Source organism: Sander lucioperca, chromosome 10 (assembly GCF_008315115.2).
Source record: "Sander lucioperca isolate FBNREF2018 chromosome 10, SLUC_FBN_1.2, whole genome shotgun sequence".
Classification (NCBI taxonomy): Eukaryota; Metazoa; Chordata; class Actinopteri; order Perciformes; family Percidae; genus Sander; species Sander lucioperca.
In genome coordinates this window covers 3,432,720-3,457,224 of record NC_050182.1, presented here as the reverse complement: position 1 = coordinate 3,457,224, position 24,505 = coordinate 3,432,720, and the positions used below count along the sequence as shown (strand labels likewise).

Sequence of the window (24,505 nt, the reverse complement as noted above, 5' to 3'; positions counted from 1 at the left end):
ACTATACTATGACTTTTTATCACTTTTTCAACATACTTTACTATGACTTTTTAATGGCTTTTTTCGTCATACTATACTATGACCTTTTTCGACCTACTATGCTATGACTTTTTATCACTTTTTTTGACATACTATATTATGACTTTTTTTCGACATACTATACTGTGACTTATCTATCAACTTTTTCAACATACTATACTATGACCTTTTTCGACATACTATACTATGACGTTTTATCAACTTTTTCAACGTACTTTACTATGACTTTTTAATGGCTTTTTTCGTCATACTATACTATGACCTTTTTCGACCTACTCTACTATGACTTATTTATCACGTTTTCCGACATACTATACTATGACTTTTTTCGATATACCTTACTAAGACTTTTTAATGACTTTTTAATGACTTTTTTTCATGACTTTTTTTGTCATACTATACGATGACCTTTTTTGACCTACTCTACTATGACTTTTTATCATTTTTTTCGACATACTATACTATGACTTTTTTATCACTTTTTTCGACGTACTATAGTATGACTTTTGTTCGACATTCTATACTATGACTTTTTATCACTTTTTTCGACATACTATACTATGGCTTTTTTTCGACATACTATACTATGACTTTTTATCAACTTTTTCAACATACTTTACTATGACTTTTTAATGGCTTTTTTCGTCATACTATACTATGACTTTTTATCACTTTTTTCGACATACTATACTATGACCTTTTTCGACATACTATACTATGACTTTTTATCAATTCTTTCAACATACTATACTATGACTTATTTATCACGTTTTCCGTCATACTATACTATGACTTTTCGATATACCTTACTAAGACTTTTTAATGACTTTTTTATGACTTTTTTTATGACTTTTTTTGTCATACTATACTATGACCTTTTTTGACCTACTCTACTATGACTTTTTATCATTTTTTTCGACATACTATACTATGACTTTTTTATCACTTTTTTCGATGTACTATAGTATGACTTTTGTTCGACATTCTATACTATGACTTTTTTTTATCACTTTTTTCAGCATACTATACTATGACTTTTTTTGATATTCCTTACTGCTATGACTTTTTAATGGCTTTATTCTTCATACTATACTATGACCTTTTTAGACATACTATACTATGACTTTTTATCACTTTTTTCGACATACTATATTATGACTTTTTTTCAACATACTATACTATGACTTATCTATCAACTTTTTCAACATACTATACTATGACCTTTTTCGACATACTATACTATGACTTTTTATAAACTTTTTCAACATACTTTACTATGACTTTTTAATGGCTTTTTTCGTCATACTATACTATGACCTTTTTCGACCTACTATGCTATGACTTTTTATCACTTTTTTCGACATACTATACTATGACTTTTTTATCACTTTTTTCGACATACTATGACTTTTCTATCAACTTTTTCAACATACTATACTACGACCTTTTTTGACGTACTATAATATGACTTTTTTAACACTTTTTTCAACATACTATACTATGACCTTATTCGACATACTATACTATGACTTTTTATCAATTCTTTCAACATACTATACTATGACTTTTTTAATCACGTTTTCCGACATACTATACTGTGACTTTTTCGATATACCTTACTAAGACTCTTTAATGGCTTTTATTGTCATACTATACTATGACTTTTTTATCACTTTTTTCGACATACTATACTATGACTTTTTATCACTTTTTTCAACATACTATACTATAACCTTTTTCAACATACTATACTATGACTTTTTTCGATATACCTTACTATGACCTTTTAATGGCTTTTTTCGTCATACTATACTATGACTTTTTAATCACTTTTTTTCAACATACTATACTATTACTTTTTTCGTCATACTATACTATGACTTTTTTATTACTTTTTTCAACATACTATACTATGACTTTTTTTCGATATACCTTACTATGACTTTTTAATGGCTTTTTTTCGACATACTATACTATGACTTTTCTATCAACTTTTTCAACATATTTTACTATGACTTTTTAATGGCTTTTTTCGTCATACTATACTATGACCTTTTTCAACCTACTATACTATGACTTTTTATCACTTTTTTCGACATACTATACTATGATTTTTTTCGATATACCTTTCTATGACTTGAAGAGGAAGTCTGGTACCGGACCTCTTGGGCCCTCAGGCCCTTAACAATTTGACTCCAATTAACACTACATGCCTTTTCTTTGACATATTCATTGATGGTAAGACCAGAAGACACAAAATAACTTCACAGAGACAATGAAAATCAAATTCAGAACTTTAGTAATTAGTATTTCAAGAATTACAAGGTGTATGCATACGGTTTCACAATTCCAAGACTAGACTTGCCCTAGCAGACAGACAACGTTGTACGGGGCCCAGGTTCGTCCAGTCTCTTCCAGAATGTGAGCCCCGTTATCTCACTCTCCTATACTTTTATCATGCAGGCCGCTCCTTCAGTCTCCGGGCAGATCCGCACTTCCCCAGCAACCGGCTCATCTCCGGTATCCAGGGTGGAGTGATGATTAACTCTCCAGATATTTCCTGTTTTTCATCGATGTGACAGTTACACCATACTTCTAACAAGCTGACCTTGAAGCAGAGCTGTTTTCTGCAAACTTCTCTAACTGTTCCTGTTTGATCACATTTAATTAATGGTCAAGCTGAAACATTCTGTGTTGACTTGGACATTCTTAAATAATGATAGGCTTCATGCCTCTGAATCCAACCTTAGTCAAACATGCAACTCTTAATGCAACAACAGTAATTATATAAGATTAGCATGATTATTGGTCAGATTATTGCTTCACTTTTTAATGGCTTTTTTCGTAATACTATACTATGACGTTTTTATCACTTTTTCAACATACGATACTATGACCTTTTCCGACATACTATACTATGACTTTTTTATCACTTTTTTTGATACACTATACTATGACTTTTTTATCACTTTTTTCGACATACTATACTATGACTTTTTTATCACTTTTTCCGCCATACTATACTATGACTTTTTTCAATATACCTTACTATGACTTTTTAATGGCTTTTTTCGACATACTATACTATGACATTTTTTCGACATACTATACTATGACTTTTCTATCAACTTTTTCAACATTGTATATACATATATACTATGACCTTTTTCGACCTACTATACTATGACTTTGTATCACTTTTTTTCGACTTACTATACTATGACTTTTCTATCAACTTTTTCAACATTGTATATACATATACTATGACCTTTTTCAACATACTATACTGACTTTTTATCACTTTTTTTCGACATACCATACTATGACTTTTTATCACTTTTTTCGACATACTACACTGACTTTTTTATCACTTTTTTCGACATACTATACTATGACTTTTTTCAACATTCTATACTATGACTTTTTAATGTTTTTTTTCGTCATACTATGAGTTTTTTATCACTTTTTTCAATACTATACTTCAATCAGAGAGACATCATTTTAAGTGAATTATTTATTGACATATGCACAATAAAAATGATAAATGATAGTCCTTGATCGTATGACTCATGACTTTTTTATGATATTATGACTTTTTGTGACATACTATATTATGACTTTTCATGACTTTTCCATGACATACTATACTATGACTTTTTATGAAATACCATACTATGACTTTTAAATGACATACTATACTATGAATTGTAATGATATACTATACTTTGACTTTTTTAATTACTTTTTATGATAGACTATACTGTCTTTTTATGACACACTATACTATGACTTTTCATGACATACTATATTATGACTGTTTATTGACATTCTGTACTATGACTTTTTCATGACATACTATGCTATGACTTTTTATGACATACTATACTTACTACATATATATATATACTACAGAGACATAATTTTGAGTGTTTTATTTATTGATATGTGCACAATAAAAATGATAAATGATCCCTATCGTAACATCCTCGAATTCCTATTGTGACATCATCATATTTAAAGTGAGCAGAGAAGCCGTGAGTATGTAGGATACCCCCAAGATGTAGTCAATGGTGGTGATGGTGATGAATTAAAAGGATGCTGAGATCTGGATGGATGAGAAGAGGAGCCAGCTCTGGTGAGCTCAGACCTGGGAGCTGGAATGATGAACTGGAGGTGAACAGGGAGGAGGAGGGTTGTAAAGATTCGAGCTGAGAGAAATGAGAGCTGACAGCAACGGAAAACATTTACATTTAAATATTGACAGCAAGAATGTGATGTGAATGTGATGACTAATTGCCACTGTTCATCATACCCCCAACCGGCACCGGCAGATGACCGCCCACCAAGAGCCTGGGACTGTTGAAGGTTTCTGCCTAAAAGGAAGTTCTTCCTCACCACTCGTGGATTCTGCCTAAAAGGAAGGTTTTTCTTCACCACTGTTGCACTAAATGCTTGCTCTTGGGGAAATTGTTGGGTCTTTGTAAAGTATAGTGTGGTCGAGACCTACTCTATCTGTAGAGTGTCTCGAGATAACTGTTGCTATGATTGCTATGATACTATAAACATATTTTAATTGAATTTGAATTGATTGGCTTACAGAGATTAAGGCTAAACCTGGTTGGTTTTAAACACCCCCTAATCAGCTGATAATGTGAAGCAGGAGTAGAGGGAGGTGAATGAGAATGAGTTAAGGCAGTTCTGAAGGCGAAAGGGGGTCAAACACAGTATTAGTATGGTGTTCCTAATAATCCTTTAGGTGAGTGTATAGTCTGGTTGATTGATGTCTTTTTATGACACTATATACTATGACTTTTTCATGACATACTATAATTATTTTTTATGACATACACTATGACTTTGACATACTATAACTTTTATGACATAGTATGCTATGCCTTTTTTCACAAACTGAGTTTTTATGACACTCATTTTAATTTTTTATGACAAACCATAAACCGACCGAATTGCCCTCTTAGTATCGAAAAATGCCTCGTCATTCAATACCAAATCTCATCAGCGTCAGTGAGCCAAAAAGCATGGACCATGCTTCTACCAAGATTTAAAAATGTTTGTGATTTGCTGTCTAATGTTACATGTTGTAGAGACATGCAGGAAAAACTTTACGTTACACAGAGAACTGAACCTGAAAAGTATGTCACCTCGTGCATCCAGTTCTTCTACAAGCACTCACAACATTCACTTTTACAAAAAGTAAATCACATTTATTTTAATCATCATACATGACCACCATATATTATGTCTAACCACTTACTTTGATTTTCACATCGCATGTCCTCATGCCCACTGACATTCATCACTCTAGCCACTGGGTATATCCAATACACCATAAAAGAAAGACATTTGGGCTACAGAATGAAGGCATGGCTTGGCCAATCCTGGCTCCTTGGTAGTTGTCTTTGTCTCTCTATCTGCCCCAGAAATCACAGTTATAAGAGAGTCTCTGAATCCAATTTCTAAAACTTAGTCCAGGTTCCTGTGTGTCTCTGTGCTGGTCCAAGCTGTGGCCTGCGAGCTGGCTTCAGGCAGCCCCTGCACATCTAGCCAATGGTGACACCAAAGCCACACTGGAACTTGTTCTTGCGATGGTTGAGGAAAGCCCCGAGGGCCAGTGTGAGAGGTAGCGGCACCAGTTTCTTTTCAAGGGTTGCCCCAACTACCCAGTTACTGTCAACTGTGCCTGTGAAGAGGAAAGGTGAAGAAGTGGAAGAGTTCCTTTTTAAAATAAACTATTTATTTTGAAATTTTAAATGAATAGTCACTTATGTGGCTATGAGTGTATTCATACTGTATTTATTTACCTTTAAAGAGGAAGTTAGCTTTGGGAACGTCCAACTGGTAACCAAAAGATGCTGTGGTGTCTTGCATCCTTGTGCTTGCTTCAAACTCAACTCCTATCTGCAACTGTGTTAGAAGACAGAAGTAAAAGGATAGGTTGACATTCACATAGTTCTTGAAATAATTTTACGCTGCAGTGATTTTTCTCCTGTCCATACAAGAGAAGTGGGGGATAAAATCCACAGGCCTCCTTTAATGCAAAAATGTATTGAGAAAATTCAGCTAAAGCTATTATAGTAATAGTAGATAGTAACACAAAGAAGGAATATTGTACTACAAATAGTTGAACTTTGGAAGATACCAACTTGATTTGCCAAAATTAGACTGCAGAACACTAATTATAGCTTCAGCTGAATTTCAGAATTAGTTTTTGCACAGAACGAGGACTGTGGATTTTTGTCCCCATCGGTTGTGTTAAAATCTCTTTGCGAAAGAACCTCTGACGAACAGCCTGCGAAGTGCTGCGAAGCGTAGATTTGTGATCGATCGGGCGTCACACCTCTCTCTCTTCCCCTCCCTCTGTGCATGATCACCTGTCTCGCACTAGACAAAGCTGTGAAGTCAAGATGAAGAAATAAAGGAGAGCCAAACAATCGCTGCAGAGCGCGGGCGCTCCACTCCTAATCGCAGCCGGTGTGAACAGACAGATTGGAAAACATGAGCAAAGTGAAAATAGCTCTGCTTCACAGCGCCTCAGCGGCCAGTGTGTCGCTGGTGTTACAGTGACATACAAATCTATCCTTTAAAGGGGAACTATGCAGTTTCTTTAGCTTAATTTACCTTAACTGAACAGCTTCGGCGTCATTGGAGTGGTTATATAACTTTTTTTCGAGTTGAATGGCGCTCTTCTCTCTTCCCCCTAGCGCCTGTGAGCGGAAAACCCACCCTTGCAACTTTCGGCCAGCGAGCCTCAGCGTCAGGAAGTATCACGTGATATCAGGTCTGGCGATATAACGAATTGCTTCACGGCACTGCACACATACGCCCATTCAGGAACCGGCTAACAAGGTAGCAATGGAGTTTTTCACACTATCTTCATGGCTGAGCCAGCAAAAAAGAAGCAGAAAGCTAGGAAAGCATTGTTGGAGGAACAGAGAAAGAGGAAACGGCAGACTGACCGAGTGAGGAGTCAGACACAAGTAAACATAGGAGCTGCCAAATATCTATTCTGAAGCTGTAGGGGGAGCTCTATAGAGAAACCTGCGAGCAAAAAGCGAGAAAACAGCAAAGAAATGGCCAAAACTGCATAGCGCCGCTTTAAGCTAACAATCACAATTTGAACCAAAATTCTGCATTTGAGCAGTTTGGCAGATTGATATAAAATAAATAAATACATCCACACACACTATTACCAATGTTAGGTACCTGATCACTGGCTTTGTGATAGTATGTGGCATGGGCTCCTGCCCCTCCCAAAGTCAATGTAGCAACGTAGTTGTCCCCTGAGGAGAGATTAAAGGGTTGGAAAATCTATCACACAGTTAACATTGAACAAAGAGATGGAACTAGGCACCACTATCTAAATCCAGGTGACACTACAGAAAAGTTAAATAAAGTAACCAACCACGATGAATGGAAATTGGTAGCCAAATATACTATAAATTGTAAATTTAACAAAGCATGATTGTAAAATGTGAACTTAAGTAAGTAAGTAAGTAAGTAGTCTTGCGGTGCACAGTTCAATAGGTTAACAAAGTGGAGATTTACCTGTGTACCTGCCCAAGAGGGAGGTGACTGCTCCTTCCTCCCCTGGTCTCCTGTGGTACACTAGCTCACCACCCAGAGCCAGAGCTGGTGTGATAGACTGGAGATAGTGGCCCACCAAAATGCCTGATGGAAAGTATTAAGAGTTTCCTTTATATACACAGTATAGTCCCTTCTCATCCATATTTGCAGTATCGATGTCTTTCCCTCTCTAAGGTCTTCTAGCATTTTTGTTTTCACTTTTTCAGTCTCTGGTTTTTTGCCATCTTTTTATATTCTTTCTTCTTGATGAAGATTTTAAATGGAGTACTACATTTGTCAACACTGCTGACCTCAATATTTTCTTGGTACCAACAGATGTGTGTCCATAGCACTGTCCAAAATGTTGGCATTGAATGTCTGGCCAGATTCATAGTATTGTTACTTATTCTTTGATCAGAAATGTCCTGATTTAAAATCTGGATTTGACCAAATTTAGATGATTGTATTTAGGAATGGTTCTTGTATGATTTCTTGGGTTTAGACAACATTTGTCTGGCTTCTGTTGCTAAATAAAAACAAAAAGGTATCAAAGTTAGGTATCAAAACATGTATAATTTTGGTATTAAAATCAGCACTATTTCCAAAGACTTTCAAACAATATCCAGCCATGACTGCAGTGCCTGGTTGGTTTGCCAGTAACTGTTGATCTGTCTAACTGTGGGGAGCTGAGGATCTTTAGACATCTTTAATGCATAAGGGGAACACAATTTATTTTAATATTATTTAATTTATTTTTTAATTAATCAATTATTACCTACAGTTACTAAGTGTTATAGCTCTAAATGCGTTGAACATCAATTTGAGTATGTATATGCATGTCTGGTATTCAATTCTCAAATTGTGATAAGTATTGAAAAAAACAAAATCTTAAAAAACAATCTTAATTAGGGCTGCACGTTATGAGGAAAATATGCATTATGCAATAATCTTGTTAAAAATCGCACTATCAATATCATATGCGACAAATAAACAGATATTAAAGTGTACTCAGTTATGCCTTTCTGCTGCTTTCAATATTCTGCTAAAATACAACAGTTTGTTGAATTTAAAGCCACCACTAAAAAAAAATGACAGTTACATTTTAAAGTGCAGTTTTCTACTGATATTTTCTTTCAACTAAAATCTCTGTCTTTTGCGATATGTTTATTGTGGCAGTTGTTTTTGCAACGATGACAAAAAACAAAAAACAAAATATTGTGCAGCCCTAATTTTAATAGCCAATTCAGGCATATTAAATAATTAATTGATGAGTTTTGGCTAGATCTGATCCTCTTTCCTGTACTGTTTTGTCCACCTCAGACTGCTTGAACTGCAGGATCTTTTACGACAGCTGGGCTCTACACAACGAGCATTTCACTGTATACAAGAGTGAAAATTAGTGTGAATGTGAAGTTCAGACACCAAGTTTCGCAAAATTCTGAGATTTACTGAACTCAGACACTGACAAATCTGTTGTCTCCTGTTTCTCTCGTATTAGCAGAGTAGCACTGCACAAAACATTCAGGTTGCAGCTTCTCATTTTAAGCCGGAACGGACCGTCGCTTTCACCGGTTAAAAATTAATAAGGCAGCGGTAGCAGGTCATACCAGCTGCCGCTAATTAATGTTAATTCCGTGAGTAACTTGATAACACTTTTCTTTTGTCTGGTTAAAGTGCTCTGTTCTCGGACAAAGGTTGTTTGTGAAGCTTCACTCTTAACATTCGCTGTACAATCACAAGTGGACAGTGGAGTGTTGCTGTAGTTCCACTAACTCCAACAGGACCTTTAGCATGTGGATCAAGTAGCTTGTGAAATATAAGTGTGGACTACAACAAACCCCTCCGTTGAACTTGTAATGAGGAAATAACAATGTATACAACAAAACCTCTAGTACAATTTTGAGAAAATAATCATACCAGATCCAACAAGTACATCTGGATTTCCGAGCGTCACAGCAGCGGTGAAATCTTCACCACGACACTCCATGTCACACTGCCAGTTCACAAACTTGTGTTGCTGAGTCTGCAACACACAAAAAGTAGAGCAAAAAATATTCTGAGACTGGCAAACAATGTCAGTGACACTTAAAACCTGCAAAGAAGTGTCTAAAAGACAACATCTGAAAAGCTGTTCCCTCAATAAGTCTACATACCTGGATGGCTATTTTGGAGCGCACAGCAGACGTGAGCTGGTGGATGATCTGGGCATTCAGGCTACCAGTATTGTCCATATCTCCAACCATGACTGGGAATGACTATGGGGAACAAAACACACACTGTATTTACCAATTGGCTGTGTGCTCCTTGTGAGCAAAGAAAAAATAAAATAAAACTAAAGTATGTTATTTAGTTTAGAACCCTGATGAAGACATCCATTCATGGAGCAAAGAAGCAACTAAAAGAATACATCAGACAACATTCAGTCCCACCACGACCAGGAAGATTTACAACCCAAATTTCTCAATGTTAATATCATTGTAGGGATTTGTTGGAGTGATGGGAAAATGATCATTACCTCTGCTGGTCCAGTCTGTTTACTGCCCACATAGGTGGAACCAAATCGATAACCAGAATCACCAAGGGTACTGAGGGTAACAGTATGGCTGACCTGGAAGTGGTTACTCAGGCCCTTGTTCACCACTAACCGCACCCCTTCCATCTGCAGCGGGAACACCTCTAAAACAGAGAAAGGGCAAAAAAGATTTATGTAACACAACATTAGACAATTATATAACCCCATGCCAATAGGACAATAATGATACTATTATATTACAATGATTATTACTTAAAAAGCTGAACAAATGTAAAGAATAAACTACATCAGTCATAAATTACGGGTAGTGATAGACCGATTTTATCCGCCGGCCAATATTTGCATTTTTACGTGTATCGGCCGATACGCGGCTGCTGCGTTTCGCCGATAGTTTTTTCCCGGCATTATTTACAGACAGACATCCACAGGCAGCTCTGTGTTGCTGGAGACGCTGCAGCTCACGTGCAGACCATGCACTGCCCCTCCACCCACTAGCAGAGTGCTTGGCAGTCTTAAATTACAAATCAAGCACTTTATTTCAATGGCTACTTCTCAGGTTTATTGTTTTCTTAAATTATTTAAATGTGTTGACAAAGGACATTTTGTGATGACCTGATTATATCTGTCTTATAATATGTCAGCAAGCAATGCATCATCAAGGCTGTGTTGTAGATGTTGATGAAAGCCTTTTACCCTTGCACAGTTAACCACATGCAGTGCACCCATCCATATGATGCACATTGCACACATAATTTGGGTGATATGAATGTAAGATGATTGCAGAAGTGACTGATCTGTGTTTTTGTTTATTATTTTTTAAAGAAATGGCAGAGCAGATTCTGAAAACAAATCCAGTGTGGCAGGGTTTACATTTTTATTATGTAAATTGAGGGAGCAAAAGCAGTATCAGCTCAAGAAAATCGGCAGCCCGTATCGGTCATCGGCTAAGGCTGATGAAAAAAACAAAAAAAAAAAAAAAAAATCGGTATCCGCACTAAAAATCCATATCGGTCGATCCCTAATTACGGGACCCTACCATTATAAGGCTCAGGCGCAACACCCAAGCTGTTTTGGGCACCTCAAAACCCCTGCCAAATATGTGCACATAAGCGTGATTTATGGTTCTGCGGAGGCTCCACACAGAGCTTTCGCCGTAGCCTCCGTAAGTGGCCTGAAGTTTATACTTGTATGCGTCGATCTCTTTAAGATAATAGCAGGGCCGGCGTGTGTGTGTGTGTGTGTGTGTGTGTTAGAGCGAGTGACTGTGATTAGCTTCGGAGCGAGTGCCAACTCTAGAGGCATAGTGAGAGAAATAAAGTGTCTCCCCTGTGCCTTCTGACAACGGTGGGAAATCTTTAGCAGGAAAAGTTAACCCCCCTCCTTGATTTCATGTTGTTTATGGAGAACCAGGAAATGAGTCAGGGGGAAATGCAACGCTACCCAGCCACTGTGGAGCGACGTGACATTTTTCGAGAGGTGCATGTCAGGCTACGGCATAGGGTGCGTGCCTCCACATACCTACGTACGTCGCCACGGCGTAGATTCAACGCAGAAGCATAAATCATGCTGGAGTCTTCCACAAACCTAGGGAAAACATTGATTCTCTAACCTTTACATTTGCGGTGGCACTCCTCATATGTGCCTGGGTTTGGGAGTGGGGAATCTGCATCTGCTGACTGCTGGCCAGATCCAGATGTTGGAGGGACTGAAGACACTGAGGGCATAGTGAACCCTGGAGGGACGGACACCAACCCTGGGACCCCTTGACTACCTCCAGCTGCAGCTGGGGCAGGACTGGGTGGGGCAGCAGCCAACACACTGCCCATACTCTGAGACTGTAACAGAATATGAAATATAGTGAATGAATAATTTATTGAATTATATCAATGTTATTTAAATCATACAACTGCAGGTTACTGACTTAAAATAATCCCTGATAAAATGTAAGTAAAAATTGGAGAAGTATTACCTTGCATGACTTGCGAGGTATGACATGAGCATACAATCACCCATTCTTTACACAGAACATACAATGCATTTGGGCACAGTTTGCTTTTAAAGACGTTAGCTCTCTGCATTCAGCTAACGTTACCGTTTACTTGACTAGCTACAGTGATCAATCTGTCGTGGCAGTAACCGTACCGTTACAGTAGGTTGGTTGTAGCTAAGGCCCAGTTCAATCAGACTCTACTTTAATTGGTTACAATACAGCCTGGTAACCACAATACATATCGAACTAAAACGTGTGGTTTGCTAGAGAGGCAACATTTGGAGATAAGCCAACAGCTGGTAAAACTATCTGCTAACAGTGTTTAACCTGTCAGGGCTAATGCAAGCTAGCATGGTTGGTTGGTTAACGTTAGCTAGCTAGCTGGCTGGCTGGCTGGCTAGGTAGCCATGTGGAGTCGACCACGAGATATATTCGTCTTCATATTGAAAACACTGTTATTGGAAATACGCTGTGTGGCTTGTTAACACCTTAAACTACCATCTTCTTACAAAAGTAGGCATGCAATTTGACAGTTTATCTACTTACGTTGACAGTAAGGGTCCAGGGGTAGTTCAAACCGGCAAAGTTCACCACAACGTCCGTGACCGTGGTTGACAAATGCCCGCCTATTTTCCGTAACTCATCCACCGATTGGCTAATATATATCTCATTTCAACCGCCATTGGTTGATATTACAGCTGGTACAGCCCCCTCCCGATGACGTTGCACGGGGTTCATTCGCTTAACATTCATTTCATTCAACCTCCTGCTGAATGACAATCCAAGGGTACACCTATTTTAGGGGCTGTAGTTATTACATTTACAAATTGTATACATATACCGCCATATTTGTATAAGTAAACCATAAGGTGGATTTTGTGGCTATTTTGAAGTTGAGAATGGCCAGAGATATACTAGCTGTTGACGAACAGTATACCATACAATGCAATAATTATTTCAAATAAGAACGGCAAGATCTGTGGTTTCAAACTGGGTCCTGTCTCCCCAAGCAATAACGTTAAGTAAGCTGGATGAAAAAAAATGGTGGAAAACCTTAACTACACCAAAACCTGAAATATTAATCTTACTTTAAAAAGGGTGCAACTGTGGATTTTACACAAGTATCCTAGGCTGTACGTCGTACATGAGACAGGATCCTGGCTGGCAGTGTAGGAGACTAATTCAATCACAATTTTAAAAAAAAGCATTCTCTCACTAAGTGTACAAAGATCAAACCGAAAAGAGGAGTTAGTCAGTTAGACTTTAATTTGTTTTAGGCGCTGGCATTGACACATTTAACAGAAAATTGTTGGCTGTCTGTCTACTTAAAGCATCTGGTCATCAAGTCATGAAGGTATTCATGTCTTCAGAATACAGCGATGGAACAAATGGTCTCAGGTTACAAATCCACTCAGTGCAGGCAACAGTACATGACCATGTTCTGAGGCTAAAAGAATTGGGGAACCAAAATCTATCAACAAGGGTACTCCCGAGTTCGACATTAAGAACATTAGGGCTAATTACTACTTCAGGTGCTTTAGAAGAGGGCACACACATGGGTCCCTTCCCTGCTGGTGCTTGGCAGTAACGTAATGGTCAGCCAAGAAAACAAAAGTCGGCTGAAAATTTCACAGTATTGTTTTAAATTTTAAATACATGTATTTTTTGTGCTGAAGTCAAGAAGTCCAATGTTGTAATATAGTCAGACAACTGGTCATGTTTACAATTCCTTATGAGACAAATGCATTTCTTACAAATGAGCAAAAACTGCAAATCCTTCAGACTATAACTGTGCTTTCAAAACTGAAACTCATAAGGAATCGTCTGGGTGCCATTTTACCTTCAATACAATCTTGGGACAAGAGCCTGGGCGAAGTACAGGTTTGACGTTAGACTAAGGCACTTTGGAGGGAAGAAGGGACTCAGAATCTAGGCCCCTCATCTTGTTAAGTACTGATAACCTCAATACCTGAGAAAATGCTGCCTGGTGTTATGGCTTAAAAAGGAAACAAAAGAAATTTCACAATTAAATACTGACTTATGGTCGCTATTGGATCTGTGCTTTGACAAAATGCACTATAGTGTCACTGACATTACACTGTCATATTTAAATGTGTTCTGTAGTAAAGAATATAAAAAAACTAGCAAGTTCACTAACAGCAACACTGTTTCAGGTGCTCTGTGCTGGAGCACCATAGCAGTCTTTTAAACATCATTCAGAGCAAAGTGGTCATTTTGGTTTCTGAAGCCATCTCTATTCTTACTTTAGTAATTCTCTGTCTACTGTCCCAACTTTGGTTACCTTTTGAACGATGTTAATTTGGTTAGACTATGGATGTGTACAATCTGCCTTATTTTACCACTGCATCCCCAAGTCAGCAATTAGGCTGGTGGGCAAAATGTTTTTTATGACCAACATGGAATGATAACAGCTAAACTCAGTGGCCACATTATTAGGTACAACTCGATGCAAGTATTTAAAATCAGCCAATCAATGCATAAAAGCATGCAGACATGGTCAAACCCTTCAGTTGTTCTGACCAAACATCAGAACAGTGAAGAAATGTGATTTAAGTGTCAGTGGAATGATTGCTGGTGCTAATCTCCTGGGATTAGCACATACAAGTCTATAGGGTTTAGAGGCACACAGAAAACCACCCCCACGCGTGGCAGCTGTGAGGGCAAAAGTGCCTCGTTAATGAGAATGGTTCAAGCTGACAGGAGGGAGACGTAACAAATAACCATGTTACAGCAGAGGTATGCAGACAAAGAAAATTGAGGCAAGAGTAGACAGGCTCACCAACACCACACAGCAGATGATTGGAAAAATGTTGCCTGGTCTTTTGAATCTTGGGTTCTGCTGCAACAGGCACATGGTAGGGTCCGAATTGGTGTAAAGATGAATTCAACATTTCAGGCTGATGGTGGCGGTGTAATGTTAAAAACACTTTTGGCCATTCAATACAAACAGAGCATCGTTTAAATGCCAAAGCCTTCTTGAGTATTGTTCCTGTCCCATGCGCATCCCTTTATGACCACAGCCCACCCATCTTCTAATGGCTATTTCTTTGCAGAACATCATGACACATCACAAAACACATTGTCTCAAATATGACAATGAGTCTACTGAAATGGTCTCCAGATCTCAATTCAACAGAACACCTTCAAGATGGGGTTAAACACAAATCTGCAGCAACAGCATGAGGCTATCATCAACATTAACTTGTCTAAGTAATGTTTCCAGCACCTCGTTGAATCCATGGCACGAAGAAAAAAAATAAGTAGCCACTGAGTGTAAATTGTTGAAAAGGGGTTTCCTTTAAAGCATCTGCTCAAAAGGAATGGCAGCGGGATGTGCACACTGCCATATGTAGTTCATCTGCACAGCAAAGACGTGAGCTGGACTATCCTTTAAGTCTACCTTTGGTTTCACATTTTCATTCTTACAGCAAAGTACCCCCCAAAAAAATTATTGACAATGTCCATCTATTGTCAAGAGTGGCTGAGTTCAATGACAGACTTAATAGCCCACATCACATGTTCAGTGACCATCTCTGGCAGTGTGGCAGAAAGATCCACTAATTGAAGTGGCAGTGGGAAGATACCAGTCTACTAAGATATGCACAGACAGAACTGAAGATTGCTGTAGACTCAAAATGGGAATAAAAATAAACCTAAAATAGACCATTTGGGTGACAAACTAGGAAACAGAAATCATCACTTGGAATCTTGTTGGATGCATAGCCAATATTGTGTCATGACTGCCAGGCGCCGCGTTTCTCCTGAAAAGAAAAAACAAAAGTTGAGTTAAAATGTCTGAAAACCACCATGTGAATGAGTCGCTGCTTTAGTAAACCTGGAGAGCAGACAGCTGGCTGTGTGCGCTAATCAGCTCTGTGCAAATCTATGTTAACTGCTGTTGTGCAGTCTGAGGAAGACAGCCCTTAACCCTTCACCTATAAATCCTGTAAAACTTCAGTTAATCTTAATGATGAAAAAGGAGATTATCCATTAGCTAGGTTGCTAGTATCGGCTCTTCTTCAAGCTCAGATATTTGAGCACTATGTGCTATAGCGTTATTAATACACTGTGTACTAATTTAATGTCCACCAAAGTGCTCTCATTCATATACTAGAATGTTTGCAAAACAAAAACATACAATTTGAGAAATATGTATTCACAATCTATTCAACAATAACACCAGTACATTAAATGTCCATATGATGGAGCACAAATATGTTAACAGTCTACACAAGACGCCACAATAAGTGCAAAATGTGTAAGTGACGTGTGCCAGGAAAAAAACTAAATAGCCAATAGACTAAAGAAGACATACACGAACAGGTATTTTGAACTTTGGTTCGAGTGAAGTGGCGAACTTTTTGAAGTCTATCGACTCACACTTGTGTAGACATCCCAGTATCAATCCACATATTAACCCAAGCTTCCTCCCGCTTATGGTGTTCCTGCGTATTTACTAACCAGCAGCTATCGGGTCGACGGTGAAAGCACATTTGTAGTGTTCTCTGTCCTATGGTTGTCTGTCATGCTGCCTGGCCCTGTACCCATACATCCGTGCCCTGTACCGGAGTTAGCTTCTTTTTCGGGGAAAGGGGGCTTTGCGTTCTCCTTTACCTTGTTAAGGTAAGCTAGGTTAGCCTCCTTGTGTGCGCTTCTCAAATGTACTTTCAAATTCGTGGGATTTTTCCCTTTAATAAATTGTCCACATATTTTACCACCTTCCACTGCAAGGCACTTGCTTTTATCTGACAGTCGTAATCAAATAGGACTCTCCCGCTTTCTTCTGACTTTCGGTACCGCCATGAGGGCATGGACTACGTTGTGTTCAATTTGACATGGAATGTTGAAATTTCTGGGTTCCCAGTCAGAAACTATATATGTCTATGGCATAGACATATTTTAGTTAGTTTTGCAAATATAACCTTGCTTGCGTGGCAGCTCCACCACCTTCGCATTGCAAAGCGCTTTGTCCACAACAACAATAAAACAAGCTTCTCGACACACGGTGGCTTCATCTTTTGTCGATACAGCCGGTAAAGTGAAGGGTGTTACCAAGTTGTAAAAAAAAAACAAAAAAAAAAAACACGGGGAACCAAGCAATCCCTCTGTTCCGAACAGGCACTAGTAAAAAGAACTTGCCTCTTCTTCATTGTCCATAGATGTAGCTTACACAGCTGAGCATTAACCCTCAATACTTTTTTTTGGTGTTACTGTAGATAGACAACTTAAACTACAGCTACACTGTGACCTGTGTCACAAGTGTTAAAGGGAACCCATTATGCTTTGCGTATTTTCTGTCATATCTATGTTACAATGTCAGATTTTCATGTTTAACGTGTCCAAAGCTTCAAATAATGAGGTAAACATATTACAGAGAAATCCCCTTGAGCAGACCCCCCCGATCAGTGCCCAACAATAAAACTGGTTTAACTTGAATCATAAAAACATTTAATCCTAAAGGTTTATTTTCAGTCATGGCTGGTTTCTTAGCTGTTCGAAGAACTGACCATTCACTCAGATTCCTCCCAGTTCCTTGTTTTTGGCTCCGCCGTGGTCATCATAGTCATTCTCGTCATCATCTGGGTCAACAGAGTGAAACTCTGCCACGTACAGGCTCTTATCAATGCTGCTGGGGATGGGCTTTATATCAGTGACAAGCTGATCCTCAATGTTCTTCAGGTTGTAGCGGTCCTCTGAAGTTATCAGATTGATGGCCAGACCCAGATGACCAAAACGCCCTGCGAGAGAAGAGACATAATTTAGCTATTATGTACCGTTAGCATCAGTCAAGCAGGTTATGCCAGATTTTTTAAAGTAGTAGTTGTAAACAAAACCCGTTGTTAAGAGTGTGAGCATTTATAAATAGTTCATTTTACCTGATCTGCCAATGCGGTGCAGGTAGGTCTCTGCATTTTTGGGGAAGTCAAAGTTGATGACCACATTTACTGCCTGAATGTCAATTCCCCGAGTGAATAGGTCTACAAGAAAATATGCATATTAGTCAACCTACATTGACCATCAATAATTTAAATATCCATTTTCTATTTTAAAATACAGAACTCTTAACCTACCTGTGCAGACCAAGTTTCTGCACAATCCATTCCTGAAGTCATGGAACACACGGTTCCTGTATTCCTGCATCATCTTTGCATGAATGTAGAAGCATGAATAACCTAGTTGGGTGATTTTCTTGGCCAGAAGCTCAACTCTCTGGGTGGAGTTACAGAAGATGATAGATTGATTGATCTGAAGCTGTAATAGAAACATACAGAGTCATGATTATTGATGACTGAAGGAATAACTTTATGCTCCCTGTGTATCCTATGGGTCTACCTGACCTACTGTTAAATCTAGGGTGGCCAAACTGCAGCTTGCTAGCTGTATGCAGCTTCTTGGTTTTTTGCCTGTATACATGTGGGTCTTGTTTTCTTATCCAATTGTCCTTATTTGATTTTGAATCAAATTGTATCTATATATCCTATGCAAATCATTGCCCTAATATGAGAGCCAAATCTCTTGAATTACTGGAACAAAACTGCACATTTCAGAGGACGATTCACAAACCTTATGACTAAAACAAGTTTGCTTTTATGATATTTTGCAAGTAGAAGTTAGAAATATGAATAAAATCCTTGATCACAATTTATGTTAATTCTATATTGAGTTATCAGTATATGTATAAGAATAGTACATTTTCTGTAAAAATCAATTGTTAAAACCATTAATGAATAAAATAAATCAGTCTTGAAACTTTTAACCTGAGAGGGCAGAGTAACACTGCTTTGTAGCCTGATATCAAGTTCCACTCAAACTTTTTTTAGACTCTTTGTATCCAACTGTTAAGCTAAAAACTCACCCTAGAAAAGAGTGTGTTGAGACAGTGGACCTTCTGTCTTTCAGTCACATAGGCATAGTACTGAGTAATGCCCTTCAAGGTCAGTTCTTCCATCAAGTTGATCTCATAAGGCTTCTTCAGGTGTTTGTTCTGGAAAAGACATTAACAGTGTATTATGAAACAAAATTAGTGATTTTTACATCTTCAGAGAAGTAAATTGCTGTTTAAGTTCTCACCATAAATTTTTGCACACTGATTGGGAAAGTGGCAGAGTAAAGCAGGATCTGACGGTCCTTTGGCATGAAGCTGATTATATCTTCAATCAGGACCACAAAGTCCTGGGACAGCAGTTTATCTGCCTGAATTAAGAGATATTTAAAGAAAGCCCACTTAGAAATACAGTCCACAGTATTGAAAAGTGAATTCAGAAATTAAAAAAGAGCCAAACCTACCTCATCCATCACAATCAGTTGGGCCTTATCCATTTTCGCTACACCCTTCTTGATCAGGTCTAGTATCCTGCCTGGTGTAGCAATCACTACATGCACTATTAGGAGGGTAGGAGGCACAAACAGCACATCACAACAACTTCTGAGCTGCACAAAGGACATTGCCAACTAAGGTCAATAGAAGGGTTTGTCATTCAGCAGAAAATTTGAATAGTGCTGTCTGCATGAAAAAAATATTTGGTAAAAATATATAGCAAAACTTTAATTTAAGAAAATAATTCAAAAAACAAAAAAAAGGCACAAGTTGGTAATGATCCGATGTGCAAATGAGTCATGGCTTCAGAGTGACAAGATAAACATCACATTAAACACTGGGCAGTAGCTTCTAGGAAAGAATTGCCTATCTACAATCTTATGGAAAAATCTGTTTTCATCATCTTGAATAGTAAGGGAACTACAAGTACCTGTCTCATCAAGACGCATGATGTCATCCCTCAAGTTGGTGCCACCCGTGGTAGCCATGACCTTAACCCCTCCTAGGTGCTTACTGAGCTGAATGCTGATCTGGCTCACTTGCAGGGCCAACTCTCTTGTTGGCACCATTACTATGGCTTGATTGAGACAAAAATGGGAAGGGCTGATGAAATGCCAGGGTTGGTGAGACGCATAGACAAACACACAAATTATTCTTTTTTTTCGGACCAAAAACTGTTCACCAACCGTAGAAATAAATACGTATGGGGTAGAATAGTGCAGTGATCAGACTTTTTCATATGCTCCAGAGATTGTGGACCAAAAAAAATAAAAAAATCTGTCTCAAATGTGCTTTACTCTTGTTAAGGCAGACATGCAAAAACTCACCCTGTATGTGATCCTTCTTCAGGTCTATCCTCTCCAGGAGAGGGATGAGGTAGGCTCCACTTTTTCCTGTGCCATTCTTGGCCCGAGCCAAAATATCTCTGCCTGACAAAGCGATGGGGATGCTCTCCTCCTTTTGGCAGCCAGACAAGTCATATCAGTACAATGGGCAAAGTTAATTGGACATAACACTATTTAAAAACACGGTAAACTAAACAATATGCAAAAGACTATCCTATTGCTGAGCCTTTTGAATCCACAATAGGGCTGCAACGTCACACCACAATATAACAGTATGTACTACAGAAAAGTAGGCCTGTCAAAACTGGCCAAAAATGACGCTTGAATATTCGTTCTAAAAAACCAGAGGTACGAATATATTCAAATATCTATTTCTGCGCATTATGTCCATAAGGGGTCAAACCAATGTGTCGTCTCTGCAGTTAAAGATTTACGCTAGCGTCTTTGTACCGTCTTTTACTTCCAGTACCGGCAGCCGCATGATGAACGCTATCAACAGGCCCACTCGCTCGCTGTGAACTCTTCCCGACCAGTTCAATCAGACAGGAAGCTGAACGTTAATAACTTCCAAATATACATTTTCATATTTGAATGTCTGTTTCTTTTTACTATTAGATAGATATTCAAATTTTGAATATTCGTTGACAGCCTTACAAGGAAGACCATCTATGACTGCAATGTACCCCCCGCGTCTAACATTGAGCAAACTGTTTAGATATAGTGGGGGAAAAGTAGACAAATCGAGTTTTGTGGGACCAAACCCTTTCAGACCATACAATGAAGGAGTGGGTTGTAGAAGTGAGTAATAGGATCCTGTGGCTTACTAGAGGGGGCTGCAAGACAGGCCCACAATTCTCCATTGGCATGATCATACAATATTACAAGGTTAGAGGCTAGCGCGGTCAAATGTCTTCATCAGAGAGGAAGATGATGTCTAATGAAGATGCCTGAAGTAATTAATCATTTTGGTGAGTGAAATCTGGAACCTTCTCAAATTTTAAACATTAACTGAATTAACAAAGCACCATTCTGAGTTTTAGTAAGTGCAGTTGAAGGATTGAGGGTAAATTTTAAGGCAGCCTCAAGATGGTTTAGAAAAAACACAAATCAAGCTCACTTCACATAAAGTCCCACATTCTAATATCCTTATTTACCTGGACAGGGGACGGTTTCTCCCATCCCATTTCAAAGATTCCCATCAGCAGTTCCCGCTTTAGGCAGTAGTCTTCAAATTCATTTCCCTTAGTTGATGTCACATCCTGGGAGAACACAGAACCATATGAGATTACCGTTTCATAGGATCCAGAAGTTGATGTGACCGCATTAGAAGCAAACACATTTAATGAGTCTAAAACATGCCAAATTCAACAGAAAATGTGGGAAGTGTCTTAAGAGTTATGAACAGTGAATCTGAATAACGATATCTGCCAGTACTAAGGGTTACCCTACCGCAGTTCTCATCCTGGTGTCTTTTGGAGGAAGCTCCAGGCACTTCTTCCAGTCATCACCAAACCTAATTATAAGAATTTGCATTGTTACGTCTTAATAAATAACACACAAACAAAAGGGGGCTCTGAAATATACTGAACCCCAAAAACAAATTTCCATATTATATAGACTAGGATGTTGGCTGGGCAAGAGACTTCAAATGTACTAGCCATGTCAGATGCACTAATATATATATATATATATATATATATATATATATATATATATATATATATATATATATATATATATATATATATATATATATATATATATATCATGCACAATAGCAAAAAGATATTAGATTCTCATCTTCTTTTAGTGTTTTTAAAACATGTTTGTGGTCAACTTTATTGTGCAAAACACAATAAAATCTTTCTCTGGGAAGGAATTCATTTATATTTTGCAGATTATTGTATCCAGTGTAAGAAGTCGAGCTACAGATTACTGATGAATACTAAAATTAATTTCAATGCAGAATTGAGAGCTGGATCTTACTTGATGCCTCCACTGCTTTGAGGAATGCTGGTCCTTTTCTGGAGGGCACTGGGCTGTTGGGCAGCTGCAAGAAGTGCTGCCTGTCCTCTGAGTTGCCCATTTGCTGGTTTGTTCAATCCAATCATCTGTGCTGGGTTAGCTGTTCTTGCTGTAGCCATCACAATAACTGGCAATTTTCCTCAGTAAGTTATATGTGCCTCAGTGTGCCTATTTTACTGATATCTTGCTTAATGCACCAGTGTAAAAAAACAAAAAAAACAACTAAAAGCTGAAAAAATAAAAAGTGTTTTTCGTTTCTGTGTACACAATCTGACGTCCAGGCCTCTTGAAAAGAAGAGGTCTGCTTATGAATTCTGTCTATTTACAAGACAACTCTCCAAAAAAGGGAGAAATTAACATTCATATGAATAAATAAATCAATTATGTGACCAAAACATACTCGTTTCAAAATTGTTTGTCAGAGTACTCTTATCCTTGCTGTAACGATGATCCAGAATTGTCTTTTTGTGTCCTTCGAGTATCTTGGCTTTTTAAGTCCAAGTGCTTTGTTTATACATTCAAAATGGCCAGTAGTAAAATATGATCTGCTTCGTCACGTCTGACTTCTTATGATTTGTTCCTTTGACATCAAAAAGTCTTCAAACGTCTTTGCTGGGGCTCAAAACTGGCTCAAAAAAGTAACTCCAGCAATTGTGTCTTTCACATGGACAGTCCACTTTAAATGTCTGTGGTTATCTTGTTTCGGTTTCGTTAACTTCTGCAGCAAAAGTTTGAGATGACAGTCTGCAAAGTGCTTTGGGAATTGCCGATCAACAAAAAAGATTCCAGGTTACCTGCCAGGCAATAAACAATCGTGGGTGGTTAGTTTGGAGCATCAACAAGCGAGACAAAAAAATAACATAACACTCATCAATGAACAACCCAAAATAAGCTACTAGATCGATAACATACATTTCATATGTGTGTACAGTGTATTACCACCGGCTATCTTTGATAAGCTGGAACACAAACAATTCCACGTTTGGGATAACTTTAGACAGCAAAACTGAAAAATGTTAGCAATGTAAACAGGACGAAACTGTGAAGTCAACAGCATAATTGTGATATGAAATGGCAGTTAACAACTGTGCCAGCGCGGCTTTGTTGTGATGCCATGCTAACCTGATTGCTAACGTTCAAAGTTAGCTAGCTAGTTAACCATTGGACTTTAACCTTATCCTCATTTAACAGAATACAAAGTAAAGCCAGCCACCAGGGTGTTGTCCCATGGGTATCCTCTTTCATGAACCCTTCGTTGTCAATGTCGATAGCAAAGTTAGCTTGAAAGAAGTTAATTAGCACGCCTGTAGGCAGCGTTAAAACTTTCTGTATAGCAACGTGGCTTTGACCGTCCAGCTAGCATACTAACGTTAAGCCTTGTTAACTTTTGTAATAGGAACCCGATTTTAATCATCGAGAAACGATGTGTACAAAGCAAGCCTGTGTGGAGCTTCTGGATTCGCACAACTTTAACACTTTTATTCAACCTGGCCAAATTAATTTAGCATGCTAGTGTTAGCTTAGCCAGACTGTGTTAACAGTTAACTCTAATAAATACGCTCGAAAAAATAGTCTTTACCCAGCCGAAAAAAAATATGCTACCTACACTTTGCTACATCCACCAACAATCTTCCCTGTTGCGTCGTTGCTTAACGTTTCATCGACCGTTTAATTAAGTTCGGTAAATACTCGCTGTTTCGAGAAATCCACCGAGTTTTCACTCTTTTGTCTCTTCTTTCGGAATATCGACAATTCAACATGGCCGCGCGCTCGTTTTGGGCTGGTTGTTTCGTCCAAAGGACCTCCCACTGACCAATCACAACACTGCTTTCAAATTCACAAATGTTGCTGTGGGACAGCACAAGCTGACAAATCAAGACAAAGGTGAATCTGTTGGACACATTTAGCTAGTTTAAAACGTAGACTGTGAACAACTTTTGACACTGATGAAAGTGAGTGAAATCTGGACACATAGACTGAAGTAACAAAGCACAGTTCTGGGTTTTAGTGAGTGCAGTTGTACAGTTCATTTTATAATTTTGATTCAGGAGAAAGGCCTGTGGGTTAATTTTAAAGCAGCCTCAAGGTGGATTTCTAAAAAATACAAATCAAGTTCACTTTACATAAACAGAAGGGCCCTATATCTTTTTTTT

At 38.2% G+C, this 24,505-nt stretch overlaps 2 protein-coding genes across 2 annotated transcripts; both read right to left on the bottom strand.

Annotated features, from left to right (window-relative positions):
• Nucleotides 1–5,234: 5,234 nt before the first annotated feature.
• Nucleotides 5,235–12,787, bottom strand: tomm40 (translocase of outer mitochondrial membrane 40 homolog (yeast)). The gene is made up of 9 exons (XM_036006745.1): nt 12,690–12,787; nt 11,763–11,998; nt 10,136–10,296; nt 9,774–9,875; nt 9,538–9,643; nt 7,603–7,725; nt 7,261–7,337; nt 5,859–5,961; nt 5,235–5,737 (listed from the first exon to the last, which is right to left on the bottom strand). The coding sequence occupies exons 2-9, from the start codon at nt 11,977–11,979 to the stop codon at nt 5,598–5,600; spliced, it is 1,029 nt and encodes a 342-aa protein (XP_035862638.1). The 5' UTR covers nt 11,980–11,998; nt 12,690–12,787; the 3' UTR covers nt 5,235–5,597.
• A 603-nt stretch (nt 12,788–13,390) lies between these two features.
• Nucleotides 13,391–24,161, bottom strand: ddx61 (DEAD (Asp-Glu-Ala-Asp) box helicase 61). Its single transcript, XM_031288916.2, has 13 exons — nt 23,959–24,161; nt 22,314–23,146; nt 21,777–21,840; nt 21,482–21,586; nt 20,310–20,439; nt 19,913–20,059; nt 19,452–19,546; nt 19,236–19,358; nt 19,021–19,149; nt 18,236–18,416; nt 18,041–18,142; nt 17,672–17,902; nt 13,391–15,925 (listed from the first exon to the last, which is right to left on the bottom strand). The coding sequence occupies exons 2-12, from the start codon at nt 22,469–22,471 to the stop codon at nt 17,679–17,681; spliced, it is 1,458 nt and encodes a 485-aa protein (XP_031144776.1). The 5' UTR covers nt 22,472–23,146; nt 23,959–24,161; the 3' UTR covers nt 13,391–15,925; nt 17,672–17,678.
• Between the last annotated feature and the right edge of the window lie 344 nt (nt 24,162–24,505).

Bases quoted from the DNA above. Each gene is read 5' to 3' on its own strand.
- ddx61 (XM_031288916.2), bottom strand. From the start codon at position 22,471: ATGGCTACAGCAAGAACAGCTAACCCAGCACAGATGATTGGATTGAAC. The intron at 20,060-20,309 runs GTGAGTTTTTGC...GTCTCAATCAAG, and splicing joins GAAGAAGGATCACATACAGG to CCATAGTAATGGTGCCAACA. The intron at 19,547-19,912 runs GTACTTGTAGTT...CCCTCCTAATAG, and splicing joins CATGCGTCTTGATGAGACAG to TGCATGTAGTGATTGCTACA.
- tomm40 (XM_036006745.1), bottom strand. From the start codon at position 11,979: ATGGGCAGTGTGTTGGCTGCTGCCCCACCCAGTCCTGCCCCAGCTGCA. The intron at 7,338-7,602 runs GTAAATCTCCAC...ATCTCTCCTCAG, and splicing joins CCTCTTGGGCAGGTACACAG to GGGACAACTACGTTGCTACA. The intron at 5,962-7,260 runs GTACCTAACATT...CTTCTAACACAG, and splicing joins ATCACAAAGCCAGTGATCAG to TTGCAGATAGGAGTTGAGTT.